General features: G+C 33.2%; 1 protein-coding gene across 1 annotated transcript in view; it reads left to right on the forward strand.

Moving 5' to 3' along the window:
* Nucleotides 1-18420, forward strand: part of LOC109538243 — a 98508-nt gene that overhangs the window by 73241 nt on the left and 6847 nt on the right. Inside the window, exons 3-4 of the mRNA XM_019905383.2 lie at nucleotides 391-597; nucleotides 15617-15888. Coding sequence (XP_019760942.2) covers nucleotides 391-597; nucleotides 15617-15888 — 479 coding nt within the window. The remainder of the gene's footprint in view (nucleotides 1-390; nucleotides 598-15616; nucleotides 15889-18420) is intronic.

Raw genomic sequence — 18420 nt, forward strand, 5'->3', positions numbered from 1 at the left:
GCCTGTTTATACATACATACACACTTTTTTACATAAACTTGTTTGATTGAATTTCATCCAGTGTGTTTACACCAACTTCTTCTTGTTGAAATATCGGTATGGATAACGGGTGGAACAAGTACAGAAAGTTCCTCAAAAAACGGGAGATAAATAAAGTAGACATATGGTTCCTCCATCAATGCAGACGCTTCTTGTTAAAAATAATAGATATGAACTGAAGGCACCTCACTCAAAAAAACATACACAGAAGATAAATGAAAAGGAAAATAAAAGCTACAACTGTAGTCATCTGAAAAACTTGCTGCTGAGTTAGGGACTTTTAAAATCTGCACATACAGGGCATTATAAATATCCGCAAGTATACCTGGAATAAGCGAATTTCTATTAAAGGAGTTACGCATGGTACCACGGCGCAACCCAATCAGGCACAAATACCCCAACTCAGTACAGCATCGCCCATCCCCAATTTGTCTGGTGGTATCATCGGAGGAAACAGAATCGTGATAAGCGATTTTCGAGAATGGAGAAGAGCAGATCCGACCCTCATCAACAGTTTGTGGCGCAGCAAAATGGGCAACGGTATCAGAAAGCAGTTAGGTAAGCAAAATGTTTTCTAGTTGTAGTTAATCCATACTTTTCTTTTAATTTAAATTAATTTATTGTATGAACAACTACTACGAAAAATACTGTGCTAAAAGTAGCATAAATATTTTTCAATTTTGTTGAGTTATTTTCAGCTCTTACAAGTTTGTCAAAACCACATAAACAATTGCATGGGACGCAAGAGGAGCTCGTTCTAACTTTACTTTGAGTAAAACTTCTAATCTTGTGTCCTGCTTCTGGAATATGCGGCATTTGCGTAGAGAAAATACCATTATTTAGCACCTGCTCTTACACTTTGAGAACTCAAGAAAGGGAGTCTTAATTAATAATATTGTACGTCTTGCAATGTTTCTCTAATGGGGGTTGTGCCTTACTTATAACCATTAAAACGAGCTCATCCGAGTGCAAAATTATTTCAATAAAACACATATTGCATGCGGTCATCAAAAAAGTTGAAATAACTTCGATTTTATTTTAGCAAAGTAAAGTTAGACCGAACCCAGAGATTTTTCATGGTTTAGCATAGTGGCAATTAGCCATACTGTTGTGAAATCACTTTCTTGTAACATGCACTAAACAATTAGATAATTACAAGTGCCTAAACATGTTTTTTGCATTTATTAAGAAGCAGACAAGACCCGCAATGATTGATAATCTCCGACCCATCCCAAAATACTGGGCTGGGTTGCTTTAAACACAAAGAATACATTTTTTAAATCAAATATTAGTTAAGTTCGATAAAACCTCGCTTCAAATTTCTATCAACTCTTAAGAGCAAAGCAAATATAAGATAAAAATATTAAATAATAACTTCCATTTCAGTTCAACACTGAGCAAATCGATAAGTAATAATCGACTAATTTCCAGGATAAAAATTGTCATAATTTTACTCTAATACCAGTTTACGCATTTTTGTAATTTTGTTTAATTACTCACAAAATATCCTGTTCAACTCGTGTGATCCACTGCAAAGTTATATTCCAGTTTCAGTCGTATTAAATAAAACAAAACTTGGAACCCCTAAACTCGGAAGCTTAATATTTCACCAGACAAGTTCCATCTAAAATTTGCGATTTTGTTCACTATTTCCTGTCCCCCAAAGGATATGCCGGCTTACAAATGTGTCCCATAAAATTGCCCATGTTCGGTTGCAGCCCTGTTTATGCACAAATGGGCTTGCCAGAGAAAGGTCGAAACTGTCGGAAACTTTTATCTAATAAATTATGTAATTTCCGACGGACTAACACCGGGATTATAAATGTGAGCCTATAGACAACTTTTTGCATTGAAAAAAATAGATGTTTTTTCATTTTTTGTCGAAACGATTGTGTAATATACCGGGTGTCAATTTGAAAACTTTCCACCGTTAGTATATCTGTCTTGCAGTTTCAAATATGAAAAATCGGAAAGTTTCGTACATTTAATTTGTAAGGGGGACACTTTAAATTAATATCTTTGTGCTTCCTTGTTTCAACCTACTAGGACGGGTAGATGTCACCCTTAGAATCTTAAATGGGAAGGGGGTCAAGTGGCACATCGTTTTAAAGGGCGTTCAATTCTCTTTACATTAGTTACTACTTTGTTGCTTTTTGTTGAGAGGTTTTCTAAAACTCGCGTTTCAAAGTTTAGGAGAAATTTCTACAATAAATCCCATGAGATCTACTTACGCTGTTTCTTATATGTTGGTCAAAATGTTGTCTATTTTCCTGTAAACAATAATAGTCTATTGTCGAACCTTCCCTAACATTGATAAGATATTCCTGAATTGATCGATTGGCTGAACGGAACCAATTGAATGGCCTCCAAGATCACCGGATTGAACACCCTTAGACTTCTTTCTTTAGGGACATCTTAAGTCCATTGTTTATAAAACACAACCTGCTGATATTGATGATCTTAAAAGGCGAATTGCAGCAGAATGCCGGTCAATTCCCGGTAAAGTTTTCCAAAATGTTAGGAAAGAGTTCAAAAACAGACTTTATTATTGTTTACAGGAAAATGGACAATATTTTGATCAATTGGTAAGATAGTGCATAAATAGATCCCATGTGTTTTATTGCGGAAATTTCTCTTCCGCAAATAAAAATTTATTTTTGTCGATGTAAAATAATCAATAAATAAGAAATAAAATTCATATCAATAGTTAAACTATATTTTCTTTCTATTATTCAACGACAACAGTGTAACTTGCTCTTCTAATCATTTGTATTACAAAGAGACTCAATACAAATATTTTTATGTAAACACTAACTTGAAAACCAATATCTGAATGCACGCAAGTTTAATTGTTTCTACAACTTTGAAACGCGATTATTCGAAAACCTCTGGGCAAAAAGCAACAAAGTAGTAACTAATGTAAAGATAATTGAACCCCTTTTAAAACGATGTTCCTCCTTCCTATTTAAGATTCTAAGGGTGATTTCTACCCGTCCTAGGGGGTTGAAACAAGGTGACTAAAAATATTCATTTAAAGTGTCCTCCTCACAAATAAAATGTACGGGTCTTTCCGATTTTCCATATTTTAAACTGCAAGAAAGATATTAAGGGTGGAAAGTTTTCAAATTGACACCCTGTAATTACTAACCTATTTTACACTCAATATATTAGAAGACGAAAATTTAGTTCCTGTGAAATATGTGTTTTCTTGAATTTAAATTGCTCTTTATTCACACTTTTTTAACAGCTTTGCTGTATTCAGTTTGTTTTTCTATCATTTTTTTCAAATAGGATGCACTTGATCTCAGGACACTTAGTCTCTTAATTTTCTGGGTACATCCGCATTCCCCCATATTCTGTAATCTAAGAAATATCGTTTCATTTTATACATTTATACATTTTACTTGGATGCCACTCTTAATCTGGATTTTAAGAAATTTCAATATGAATTCAATCTCTCGTTGCCTTTTCTGTATCTAACCAGATGTTCTCGTCCTACAGTTCAATGCCTGTTATTGCACATGTCTCAGATCTGATAAAACTAAGGAAATTTTAATTTATTTATCACATGTGTAGGTTTTGCTCCAAATATCTGCCCGGATTTACTTTCGAAGTATACACCGTTAAATGTCTGGATGATATTTATTGGTGTATTTCGAGTGGAAGGAAACCGGATTATGTCGTGCACCTTGACGCAATCTGATGCTTTTATTTTATCTAAAAATTTTCCGCAATTATATTTTATATTATATGATTATTCACGATCACCGACAGTACAAATACCACCGATAATACAAATAATCACTACTTGCTTCGCAAGTTTTTTTCGTGCCATGAAGCAGCTTTTTGTTAATTATCTGATAATCGAATGATCGTATAATTTCTAGTTGGATTTTCAATATGGTGAAAAAGTTTCTATTTTTATACGTTTGATTCAATCTTGTCACTATGGTAGTGAGTTCATTACTTAACTTGTTAGTATTGTAAATAAGAACTCTATCTTCCTGATAAAATATTTCTTCTGTTTTATTTAAATCCACTTTTGTATATTTCATTCGAATACTTCTGTCATACTTCGGTTGGATCTTTACAAACTATCCTGTTTTCCAGTCTTAATATTCCTATTGTCAAACAATTATTTTTCTCTGCTTTGATAGAGTTTAATTAGGGGTCTGTAAATTCTCTGGAACAAGCCTCGGAGTGGGTCGATGTGTTTTTATTTTCGCAGAAAATCGATAATAGAATGAATTAATTCTCTTATGAAAGTATAGTTCGAGTACCTTTTGTTTAGTTAGAAACAAAATTGGCAATTAGGTCTTCGTTTGCATTGATGTGCATCAACTGCCTCTCTCAATTTGACAAAGCGTTCTTCCTAACGTATCTCCTCATCGGTTGGTTTACAAAAGTGGCTAATAAAACCTTTCTATTTTATTTGCTCTGATGTGATTGGTGCACATAAAAGACGCCTGAAAATTATGTAAATGTTGACAGTATCTCAACAATGAGTATTAGGTTGACCCAAATCTAAATTAAACGTTCTCTATTTCGAGCTTTACAGTCACCATTGATAGAACATAATTTAAAATAGCAAATCTAAATTGCTTTATTAAACATGTTTCGTTGTAAACTATAATCGGATAAATAATGTTTATAAAGCCATGACATAAAATTATATAGCAGCTTCAAACACTTTTAAGGGAAAAGTTGCATACATGTTTTTAATGTGTGCATGCGTTGTGGCATATGTGACATTCGCGAATTAGAATGTATTCCTGATGTATTGCAAGCACGTGTGGCTCGCATTTCAGAGGTAGTTTGACCGCAAAATTGCGCTTAGATCATTACAATGTAAGCTTTCGAGACCAAAGGTTTTTGGCAATATGTTTACTAACTATTATACAACTTATATGGGTCTGTTGGATATGAAAATATTTAAGCCCACCATTTAAGAAAGCTTGCTTTGTTGCTAAAATTTTAATAGTTTTAGAAAATAAAGTAATTACTGGTCACTGTAACGTAGGTATTCTTCAGCGTAGGATTATTGCAATCTCTAGACGATTTTCGACCGACTGAATACGGTCCCAAAAAATCCAATTATTCCAGCTGAGTAAACTTCATTTTTTTGCAAAGAAGCATGGGACCTCAACTGGTTCACAATAATTTATATTAACTGACACTATTTGGCACTGAGAGACAAAACTAATTTTCATTAAGTTAACCGATTAACCGTTAACGATTATCCTCAGTGAAGTAACAGACGGAATTCTGAATTATTTTCCTATTTTACATACAGGGTGTCGCAATAAGGATGGTAAGCGACTGTATCTTGGAAAGTGTGTGTTGTAGAGTGATCGGAAAAAAAATTGATAACAAACTTGAAGAAAATAATTTGCTGGAAATTATTTTGAAATTTCGCAGATGACCACTAGATGGCGTAATTGCAAACAGTATTTTAAAAAGTCGATTTTATTCAGAAATTGTCCCGATAAGTGACACATCTAGTAAGTTTAGTCAAAAGACCATGAAAAACCGTTCTATTTTCCTGATGAACTTTTTTCCTAACTTGTCAAATAAAGGGTGAGGAGAGAGTCAACCGCTTGTTTCAAAGAAACCTGTAACTCCAAAACGGCTTGACCGATTTCAAAGTGTTTGCTATCAATTGAAAGAGCAAAAGAAACTCGACAATATGTGATATATAAACAATCTTAATCATTTTCGATTTGTTTTAATTTTTCACAAAAATTTTAAATGCAACTACATCAAGGCATTTTACACGCATTTGAAAGCACACAGGAAAAAATAAACCAAACCGCAAAAACTGCGTCTCGAAATAATTTCTGGAACCGATTTAATACTTGAAAATAATAAGGGTTGCCTAATTCAAATAATTAAAGTAGGCCTTCGAAGAAAAAATAGAACAAATTATATTTTACATTACTTGACATTTTGTATTATTATTTGTCAGTAAGTTACACCCTACAAGGTGATTCAAAATTGGCGTCATTCCTCTGGAGGTGTTGTCTGGCGCTGTTATAGGAGTACAGAAAAAATAGTACTAGAAATTAATTGTTATTAAAAACTGAGCAATTTCTAAAAAACTATATTAGAAATACGGCAGCAATGTTTTTCAAGGTAATCTGGCTAATTCACATTGCGCAAATACCTGTTGCTTCGTAATTATTTAAAACCGCGGTAACCATGGAATTATACAGAGTGACAATAAGATAGACAAGGATAAACGGTAAATTCAACAAGATTCGTTGACTGCGCAACGTACTTTCGAAATGTCAACCTGTTCTCATAACCTGAAATTCTGTGGGGTTTGGTTTTTATATAAATAATCCATACAACACCGAACATTTGAATGGTTAACTCCAAACAAGCTAGTGCCTGTGTAATCTCCTTATTATCCACTCTTATCAAGCAGCTTCTCGTATTCAGTTAATTAACTCGTGCTCCGTTTGTATCTCCTTGTGCTGTGTGCATCGTACAAACGTGGTAGGAATGTAGCCCTTCCTCGGTATTTATTTGCTGCTTGGGAAAGTGTCAGTTATTGTGCTCTGAGTGCCCCTGGAAAACCCTGATTCGGTTATGTCCAATACGTGTTCCTCTGTGCCTGGAACCCGAACATCTATCGTCCACTATCTTCCTGGAACCACTCTCCTCGCCCTTTGTTGGCGTGAGTTCTTTCAGCTTCTGCTATGTTACTGTAGCATTTCCCTTGAACTAAGCGTATATCCGCAAATTCGTGAAAGGAAATTCAAAGTAATTAACAGTTTGACAAATTATTGTTTTTATTGACAAGGGTTATCCACCTATAACTATCTGTTATCTACTATCATTAATTATTTGAAAACATCATTGCCGCTGTGATTTTTCATCAAAAATATGTAGAAGAGAACTTTTTTGATATCAAAACTTTTCGTAATTTGAGGCAAAGATCGTAATTTTTCTTTTTGAATTCTTAAGTATTCCAATATGCTACCAATTAAACATGGAACAATTTCTAAATAATGCTTAATAACAAACTTGAAATTTGATCTTCAACTGTTAGTATCTTCTAGAAATTAAAAAAAAAAATGTTCAATATTTTTCTCGAACTCTCCAAGTGAGCTTCTATCACCCCTTAAAAGGAATGACGCCAATTTTGAATCACCCTGTATAATGAATTTCTCCAATTCTGAAACTTACGATATAATTAAAATTTATTTTAATCTTTTGAAAATGCCCGTTTGACTGAACGAGAGTATGCTAATACATACGTAGAAGATTTTTTGAGAGACGAACAATTCAGCGGCTAACAAAACTGTTTCGTGAAACTGGTAGTGTCCACGCCGTACGTGGTCCTTCACCAAGAAAAAGGGCAAGGACTGAGGAAAACGTTATTAATGTTTCAGCTTATGCACAAGTCAATCCGCAGTTAAATACAAGACAAATTTCTTTACACCTTGGAGTAACAAAAGACACCATTAATCGCACCTTAGCTGACTTGACTCCATATCTTCCATCCATATCACGTTTCTGTGCATCAAGTACTTTCCGAGATGGACGATGATGCACTATTAAATTTTTGGTGGAACTGGTTAAAGCAAATATACACAGAAAATAATCGGTTTTTATCGCGCATTTTGTGGACTGATGAAGCCACTTTTTGCAATACTGGATGAGTGAACTTACATAATGCGCATTATTGGTCAACCAAGAATCCTCACTAGTTGAGACAAGTTAATAGTCAGAATAGGTGGAAAGTGAATGTCTGGTGTGGCATTGTTGAAAGTAAAATAATAGGTCCTTTTGTTTTCAACGAGTCTCTTAATGAAAATAATTATTTACATTTTTTAACAAATAAACTTAATGCACTGTTAGAAAACGTCTCACTGGAGACAAGAATAACCATGTGGTTTCAGCAAGATGAAGGTCCTGATCACTATTCAACAAATGTACGCGACCATTTAGATAAAACTTTTCCCAACCGCTGGATTATCCATCCATAGACTACCTCTTCCTATCATAGGAAGAGGTAGTCTATCCTCATGGCCAGCAAGATCTCCAGATCTAACTGTGTTGGATTTTTATCTTTGGTGAAGATTAAAAGGTATAGTTTACAAAACTGTTCCCACAACTCGGGCAAATATGATAGGTCATACCACAGATGCCATCCATAGAATTCCACAAGCCGAAATTGAATGTGCTGTCTTTGGCACTAACCGCAGGATAAATATGTGTGTGACGAATGACGGAAAACATTTTGAATATTTATTATCTTAATGTTTATTTTAGTGCTACAGCATAGGGTTACCTAGGTAAACTTAGTAATTTTTTTTCTCGTTTTTAAGATGAGTACCCCCAGTTGTTTTATTGAAAAAAGTGCTTTTAAATAAATTCTAGAAATGCGTAATTTCCATTCGCGATTTTTGTGGTTTGTTTTATTTTTCCCGCTATTTCCAACCTTTCTAGATGTTTCACTTATAGGGACAATTTCTAGTTTAATTATTTGAATTAGGCAACCTTTATTCCTTTCAAGTATTAAATCGGTTCCCTAAATTATTTTGAGATAAGGTTTTTGCGGTTTCGTTAATTTTTTTCTCGGCTTTCAAATGCGCGTAAAATTTGAAATTTTTGTGGAAACTTAAAACAAAGAATTTTTTTCGAACGGCAGATTATTCGAAAATAATTAAGATTGTTGTTACATCACATATTGTCGAGTTTTTATTACCCTTTCAATTGATAGCAAAAACTTTGAAATCGGTCAAGCCGTTTCGGAGTTACAGGTTTCTTTGAATTAAGCGGTTTGCCTCTCTCCTCACCCTTTATTTGACAAGTTAGGAGAAAAGTTAATAAGTAAAGTAGTACGGTTTTTTATGGTCTTTCTAGTAAACTTACTAAATGTTTCACTTATCGGAACAATTTCTGTATAAAATCGACTTTTTAAAATACCGTTTGCAATTAGGCCATAGATTTCAAAATAATTTCCAGCAAATTAGTTTCTTCAAGTTTGTTATCAATTTTTTTGTCCGATCACTCTACAACACATACTTTCCAAGATACAGCCTGGTAAGTGGCTGTATCTTAGAATCCTTATTTCAACACTGTGTATACAGATTAAATTAATGAATCCGCGAAAAAAACTACAAGTTTAATCCACGTAATATGAATTAACGTCACAAAAAATACAAATTACTGCTCAATGACAATTTCATATAGTTATTGAAATGAAAAAAACATACTTAGTGAAAGAAGATATGTACAGATATGTAAATAAATTCAAAACATTCAGTAGGTCACCAAGGGTTTTTCCCGACTTCTATCTCTGGAGGCACATTCAGCCAATGCAAAATATAGTTTACTATCGGGCGTATTCCGTAAACAAAACTGAACCAGAATTCCAAATTATGTGGGCACAATAGCCTCATTTTTATGGCCCGGAAAAAACACTTCTGAAATATTTAAAAACAGCTTTGCGAGAAACTTAAGTAAATATTTCATTACTTCCCCAGTTCCTAGTTTTACTGCTTTATTCCAGTTTCCTATACTCTTTCCGTTAAATAACACAGAATATGCCTCGAAATGCGAACAAAGTGGACATTTTTCGTGCATATGTTATCTAAAACACTTTCAAAATGTTACAATTGATAGCAGAACTTCGATAAATTCTAGCGCATTTATTTTGGTTACTTGAACAGCAATTGTGATTAATTGAATCCAAGCTTGAAGGAATATTTCTCCAGCCTTACTTTTCAGGGTTGTTAATATTTAATGAAATAATACTCTGTTGCTTGGACAGTAGAGCATCCTGTATGCGTGGAACTCACATAAATCTGACAGTGTGCTCTCTCTGTTATTCTTGGACGGCGACCATAAATTTCTCTCATTGTGAATGTGCGGTTCAATGGGATTTCAGAAAATGAAAACAGACATTTTCAACCAACTATGACTCAGGTTGACAAATTTATGGGATTTATTTGCTTTCATAGATCTCATCAATAGAAACATGAACATTTGAAATTATTTTTCCAAAACTACTACTAAATTCAAGAAATAGTGCTTAAATCGACTAACAAGAGCAAATAAAGCGCTTGGAATAAAAATATATCCTACCATGCTGTAAAACCCTAACTTGAAGCATTTGTATTAATATCGTTTGAATATTAAAGATTAATTACATTTATGTAAAACAAGACAACATTAGGCAGATAGCAAGAAGCGCAATTACGAAACAGATCAGAGATCGCATAAACTTAGACGTTCTTCTTATCTCAGACTAAAAATGTATACAAAAAGGCCCTTGCTCAGAAAATTCGACGAACAATTTAACGAGACTTTCAAGGTTTGAGGTCGTTGGTCGTTTTTTAAATAAAGTTATTGCTTGTGCACCTCAGTGAATTAATTTCAATTGATCTGATATGCGCTTCAATATTCGCTCGAGTAACAGAGTTTTTTTAAAGATGTAAGACATCAAATCTAATTTAGATATTTCGACTTTTTTTCCAGCTCATGTATTGAATTCTCGGAGATCTAATTTAGATATGGCATATCTGATCGATCTATCTGTCGTAAACCAAGGTCTCCTTCAATGAAACTTCGCCTTTTCAAAATAAATTAACGCTATTTTAGAAATATTCATTTGAAGAAATAATGAAGTATCGTAAAGCACAAATTAAACACACGATATTTTTCTACAAATCGAAAAAAATAAATATACAGGGTGTTCCGTAAATATGCTAAAATATTTTAGCAGTGTGTTCTCTTGTCATTTTAGAGGGGGGTCTTCCTGAGATTTTTTTTAATTTGAGGTCTCATTTTTGAGATATTTGATCTCCAAAATGGCGAAAAATATTAGTTTTTGTTGTTTTTCTTTAAAACGGTTAAACATTGGGAACTTAAATTTTAGTACACATTATAAGCTAATTGAGTGCCATTCTATGGTAGTGTTATGTAGTTCAGTTTACTTTTAGACTAGGTAGAAATGTGGAACTCCTACTTTTGTTTTGTTCAGAACTTTTTTACGGTATATTCAACGGAAGTGAATACAATCGAAGAACTTTAGGAGAGACATTTAATATTTCTAACGAAATAAGAACTTCAGTGCAAACTTTACGGTCTGTAAATCTTAATTTAATTAAAAGACTGCTGCTAAGTTAACATTCAATTCAATTCAATTTATTGAAATTTCAATTTATTAAAAGAATGGTTCTTTAAATTTAATTTTGTTCGTTTATATCGTTGCGCATATTGTTACCATGTTTTTATTTAAGTAAAATTTATTCAAACTTAATAATTGTAATCTGAACCAAAATACACAATTTAGAAAAATAATTTAGGTTGTTAGGAATCAACTAATAATGCGGAACAAAATTACTACATGAAAACGTTATTAGATTTACAAAAATTAACTTAATTATTTACACATTTTGAGAATGACAAAGAAAACGATTTTATGTCTTTGCGGGCAAACTAGTGGTCTTAGGAAAAAACAATAAGAGATAAAAAAAGTTGGCAAATAGCTTGTAGTGATTAACAACATTATGTCGAGAAACATTTAAGTGCACACAAAAAAGTTCTGAATAAAACAAAAGTAGGGGTTCCACATTTCTACCTTGTATAAAAGCAAACTGAACCACGCAGCACTATCATAAAATGGCATTCAATTAGCTTATAAAGTATGCCAAAATTAAAGTTTCTATGTTTAACCGTTTTAAAGGAAAACAACAAAAACTAATATTTTCCGCCATTTTGTAAATCAAATAACTCAACACCGAAACCTCAAACTAAAAAAATTATCAGGAAGACTTAAAACCCATCCTTAAATAACTAGAAGAACACGCTGTTAGAATATTTTAACATATTTACGGAACCGTGTACGATATGTTACCGGCAATGTGCGAAATCTGGCAATATGCAAAATGCCTCGGCATTCTGCAACCTGACCAACTCGTCAAGCATTTTGCAGAATCGCTACTACTTTGGACAATTTGCACATTGACTACGGTATTTTAGGCAATCTGCAAATGTCGTACGCGTTAGTCAATGTATCACATACGTCGAATTTTCACATTGACTAGACAATGTGCATAAACCTGTCGCTACGAAACTGTGCAGGTTAGTTTTGTAACGGAACTTTGTCGCTTAGTTTTTCAAGGAAAGTTTACTGTTTAGTACCCTAAGTAATAAACAACTTTGTAAAATTTATCGCGTTTCCAGTGTTGGTTATTAATTAATAGTTCTTATTCCTGCCCTATTAGCGTCGTGCAAACAAATTTTAATTTTTCGGAAGTTTGGTATTCGGGTTTACATATTATTTAAGGTAAAATGAAAACCAAGGTAATTAATAGGTAACATCTTTGCCAATGAAAAATCAAAGACTTAATATGAAACAACATACAAGATTTTCGAGAAACAATGTGCTGGAAATATGTAAATGTCGTTAATGAAAACAAACTGATCACATCATAATGTTGTGAGTGTGCACAAAAATTTAAAAAACATCTGCATCAGCATTATGGAGCTGATAATTTATGCTTTCATACTTGAATGCTGTTGATAAATTATAATATTAGTGTTAAATAACCGTATTGCATTAAATTGTTTTGTGTTTAGTAAAACAAGAGAGTATTTTCTCATTAAATATATAATTAAAATAATACACAGGGTGGTTTTTTAGTGCGATAAAGTCCATTATTTCCGATGGTGTTGAACTTTCGAAAAATACTTTCATATAAAAGTTGTTGACGCACACAGTGCGCACATTTTAAAAATATCTGATTGATACATGTCTCAGAAAAGTGAGGCAAGATCAAAGTGAATTTTTTTAAATAGAACTACCCATTTTTCATTGGCTCATGGAATGCAGCTTGAAACTCTGCATATGCACCGTAAATTATTTTTTTCTTACTTGCGACGTTGGCAGATTATCCCCATTTCAGTAAAATTTTGCTTAAAAACATGGTATCTAAAAATTAATTGTAGAAGCAAAAAAAGCAGTTAAAGATACAAAAAAATACGTCTTTCCAATCACCACAGATCCGTTAAGAATTCTGTTGAACCAAAATATCAATACAATGTACAGGGTGTTAACAATATGGACTTCAATCTAAAACTTTTTTACGCAATATAACTTTCCTTTTTCAAATGGAAGCCAAGTATATCTGTATCATGCCACCAATTATGAAACGCACTGTATGACTCCAACTTTCTAGATTTCATAATAGTCGGTATCATTTTTTATTTTTCAATCACTGGCGCAGTTTCGTCTTATTTATATGCAGCCAAATATGAACAAACGCAGATCAGTTTAGCTACACATACATTATAATTATTATAATAAAAAATACGTAATAATATATAATAATTATAATGTATATGCACTAATAGATATGGAATTAAATACAACAAAATTGGGCAACGAAAGCGGAAGACAATAGAATACTGATTCTTTTATTCGGAAGAATTCGGCATATAAGAATAGCTTTTTGGTAAATTTTTCAGGACTCTAAGACAATTACTGTACACTAAGACAATTACTCTTTAAATACATTGCGTTATGGTAATTGCAAAAATATAGTGCCAATTTTGTCTATAGAACACTCCTAAAAAGCTCTTGCCTTTGATGCTGCCAAAGTGATAATTTTAATTTTTTTACAAGTGAATAATTTTTAAGTAAGCCCATTCTCTCTCAAGAATGCTGTTTTGTCTTAATCCTACGCGATCGGCGCCTCCACTAAACAAACAACTATAATTTTTGACTGATTCTGTTGTTGGAATCCAAAATCTCTTGAAATTTTGTAGAAAAGAAACATTGCTCCAAAATAAATAAATCCTATTCTGAGGAGCAAATTTCAGTTCGCTGATACTTTAAGTATAGTCGCCTAATTTAATTGTAATAATATGTTACTATTTTTATATCATCGATGGTCGAACAGTCGATGTATGTAAAAAAAAGTAGAAAATTCTTTTCCACATCTTACACATGTACAGGGTTATTGATTGAATTTTGGCCACCCCGTTTTTGCAGCTAATTTGAAATTTACAGCAAAATATTATATACAAAAGTTGTAGATATTGACATCTAGTTTATGTTAAAATAATAACAATTGCTACGGGGTGTCTCAAATTCAAGTGCCTGACCAAATTCAAATTTTTATAAATGGAATGCAAGAATACTTAAATGGTTATTAACTCAAAAACAGTTGAAGATGAATATAGAAATTTTATATCAAAGAGGGCTGGAATTTTGCGTATAGTTAGAATATGAAATAAAAAGTACTACGCGGTTCCATTTAAAAAATTGTGTTTTACCACCACTTGAGTTTGAGACACCCTGTATCAATTGGTATTATCTTACAATAAACTAGACGTTAATATCTAAAACTCTTGTATTTGATATTTTTCTCTAAATTTCAAATTAGATGTGAAAACGGGCTGGCCAAAATTTAATCAATATTGGTTAGTAAAAAACAGTTGAGAATCAATATAGAACGTTCATATCGAATAGGCCTAGAATTTTACGAATATCTCGAATATGCAATAAAAAGTACGGCATTCCATTTAAAAAAGGTAAGTTTGATCTGCCACTTGAATTTGAGGCACCCTGTATCAATAGGTATTATCTTAAAATAAACTAGACGTTAGTATCTACAACTTTTCTATTTAACATTTTTCTCTAAATTTCAAATTAGATGCATAAACAGGGTGGCCAAAGTTCAAACAATAACCCTGTATCGTGTAAAACTTTCATGCCCACAATTCCGCCTTTTCTAATCAATCTCGAACAGTTCAGGATCAATAGCAATCATAATAATAATATTAATAACAATAATAATACTATCAGTGTACAAAAGACAACAAAATAAATTTAAAAATTCATAATTTCAATAAAATTCAATTAAAGTTCGCAATGGCATCTAAATTTTGAAATGAACATACTTATATAGTAAAACATACCTTTGCTGATGCGCTGCCTCTCTAATCCAACAACTGCGACTTGAAAGCTCCTCTTGAATGGTCACCTGGAAAGAAAATTGGAAATTAACCTACATTTTGTCTGTTCGCTGCATTCTTGGGACCTTTTTTTTAATATGAAAATATGAGGAGATTATGATTTTTAATTAAATAACGGAAAAAGAGGCGGCAACACAAACAATGCATCCGAGATTTCATTAGAACGCGAATGGTTCTTTGAAAATTAGGCCGGTGAATAATGGAAGACGAGCCGCGCCATTTCGCGGAAAATAAAGCCAAAATTGTCGTTGGGAATATCTGGTAATGAATAATTTTCACGAACGTAATTACCATCGCAATTAAGGAACAGTCCATTAAAATATTATTGGCGCATTTCAAGGTGGTCTTTTAAAAGAGACACCAATTAGCACAGGACGAAATGGAGCAGTTTCATTTTATTTTTCCACTAAAATCCGTTATTAGTCGCACGTTTATGTAATGGAATACTTTGGAATTAGGTGGCAGATGCTTTTCCAACCAGAACAAATATTTAATTCAATTAGCACCTGGTAAACTTGTATTACATGAAACATTCCACATTCCAGCAACCTGACAATTTTCTCTCAACTTTTTTCTCAAGGAAATGCCGAAATCTACATCATCTTGGCACTCCTGATTGGAGTGGTTACCGTTGTGATTGGCTGTTGGCTTTCCGACAACTGCTGGTCTCCGGACCCGGAAATCGGCGCAGCTCCGGTGGCCTGACCCCAGCTACGAAACCGTCCAAAGCATGGAGGGTTCCACAACCACCACGACCCAGGCGTTGTGGTCGTGGATATGGGCGAGGAGGAAGGAAACTCCTCACCTGGGGGCCGATCTTCGAGTCCAGAGAGCGACTGGCCTCTCGTAGAGGTACGACTTTCAATTTCAAAAAGCTTATCAGTCCCTATACTTTTAGTGTTCCAGTTGTTCATATCAAAAGCTCTAAGTAAGTGAAATATACACACCGGCAAAATTAGGGGAACGGGCATAATTCAACAAAGGCTTGAAGTCACTTTGCTCGTAAACAGTCTATCTGGTTTGCACCTTCTTTTAGCCGAATTCCAGGTTGGTTCGTGGCCAGTGAATCTGAATTATTGTCGCCCTTGATATACAGGGTTATTCACGCTATACGGCACGGAAGTTTGCGGCTAAACCGTTTGATTTTTAAAAAGTATTATTTTATTAATTGTCCGACGCCTACCGAGCGCACATTTTAAAAATATTTTTGTAATGGTGTCCCAAAGGCTCTAAAGGTATCAAAGTTGCGTTTTTTTAAATGGAATGTCCTGTTTATTATTGCATTTCTGGATTCGCTGAACAAAATAAGTGTCTGTTTTAATAAGGTTTATAATACCTAAATCTTAAGGTTTTTTAAATAATACGAATTTAATCAAAATCTAATCTAATTTTCACGTGTCAAAAACTTTAGAAGTATTTAAGTTATGTAAGCGTAATTTATAGTGAAGTGTAACAAGATATAATATTTTATGTCCCAATGATAATAAACTTACCATGTTATACAGGGTGTCCACAAATTTAAACTAATCAAATAAGGCTCTAACTTGATTAATTTAAATACAACCCCATATTTTTTAACATACCAGGATATGAAATTTTTAATTTTCTATCGAATGATATTAGGATGTTAATAGCTAAGTTTTTGCCTTTTTACAAAATACGTCAAATAGTCGTTCTGTGCACCATTTGGTGTAGTTTAATTTAAGGTTCCAATGTATGTAAGTTGCCTATGCCATTTACATATGTCAAATCATTTATTTTATTTGTCAGTTTAGACTGCAAAGTATCTTTTTGAAAGCTAGAGTGGTATTGCTTTTTATAATTGTAGACGTGTTGGTCGTTATTTTTATATTATTATTGTGTTGCTTAGTTAAAATGAAGAATTATCGAAGGGAAGAGCGTATTGACATGATTTTCACCGTTGGAGAATGTCAAAAAATTGTTTATTGGCTTCTCAAGTTTATGCTCAAAAGATTCCTGGAAGAAATCATCCTAAGCCAACAGTTTTTAAGCGCTTATTACACCAATTTGAGGAAAGCGGGAGTGTCAATTATAAAAAACCCATTACAAGGAAATCGGTCACTGAAGATGAAGAAAATATTTTCGCGGTAATTGGTCCAGTTATCGAAAATCCCAATGTTAGTCAAAGACTAATATCCAAAAGTACTAACATTAGTCAATCAAGTATTTCCAGAATTATCAAAAAGCACAACTTTTATCCTTATAAAATTCAGCTTTCAGTAGAGTTTTGCATGTGGGTGTTAGATAAAGTGGCAGAAAATGAAAAATTTTTTGAAAATGTCGTATTTAGTGATGAATGTACTTTTCATAACAATGGTCTCATAAATAGACACAACTTTCATTATTATTCTGATACGAATTCGCGCGCATACAGGGTCATGAAAAATCAAAATAGGTGGTCAGTTAATGTATGGGGTGGAATACTGGGCCAATACTTAATTGTACCCTATTTTTTGAAGGACATCTAAATGGTTTGATGTTTCTCCAGTTTCTAATAAACCATCTCTCAATATTATTAGAAGAAGTCCCTTTCAATATTAGAACCAACATGAGGCTTCAATTGGATGGAGCTCCCTCTCATTATCACTGCGAAGTTCGGCAATTTTTAAATGCCAACTTTCAAAACAGGTGGATTGGCAGAAATGGGTTTCAAAATTGGCCCCTCAGATCTCCGTACTAAACTCCACTAGATTTCTTTTTGTGGGGGTACATAAAAGGAATTGTCTACCATACGCTTCCGACAACTTCACACGATATGAAATCACGCAGAGACGCTTTTAAAACTGTTACTCCGCAAATTTTGTCCAGAGTTAGCAGTGGTTTTGAAAAAAGAATTTACAAGTGCCTGGAAATGGACGGTCAAGATTTCGAACATTTGTTATAAATAATTTGCCTTTGTTTTATGTTATTGTTGATATGTTATTTAACCTTTTAATTTAAAAAAACACCGAATGGTGCACAGAATCATTATTTGGTGTATTTTGTAAAAAGGCAAAAACTTAGTTATCAACATCCTAGTACCATTCGATAGGTAATTAAAAATTGCATTTCCTGGTAAGCTAAAAAATATGGGGTTGTATTTAAATTAATTCGTCTGTGCAAATTAAAACACATAACTGACAATTTGCACAGACGAATTATCAGGGCCAATTTTCATATACTGTATTATACTACTATTGTTACACAATTTATTAACATACTCTTTTTTAGGTTCATTTAGGTTCTTTTGATAACGATAGCAGAAAATAGCTATCGAAACGTCAAGNNAATTTTTCAAATTAATTTCTCTACTAATTGGAATTTTCTCTTACAGCTTGAGCCTAAGTGTGTCGCAGGATACCCTCTAGGTGATAGTTCTTGATT

This window comes from Dendroctonus ponderosae, unplaced genomic scaffold (genome assembly GCF_020466585.1).
Source record: "Dendroctonus ponderosae isolate FM_Combo_2020 unplaced genomic scaffold, Dpon_F_20191213v2 Dpon_F_20191213_2, whole genome shotgun sequence".
NCBI classification, from domain to species: domain Eukaryota; kingdom Metazoa; phylum Arthropoda; class Insecta; order Coleoptera; family Curculionidae; genus Dendroctonus; species Dendroctonus ponderosae.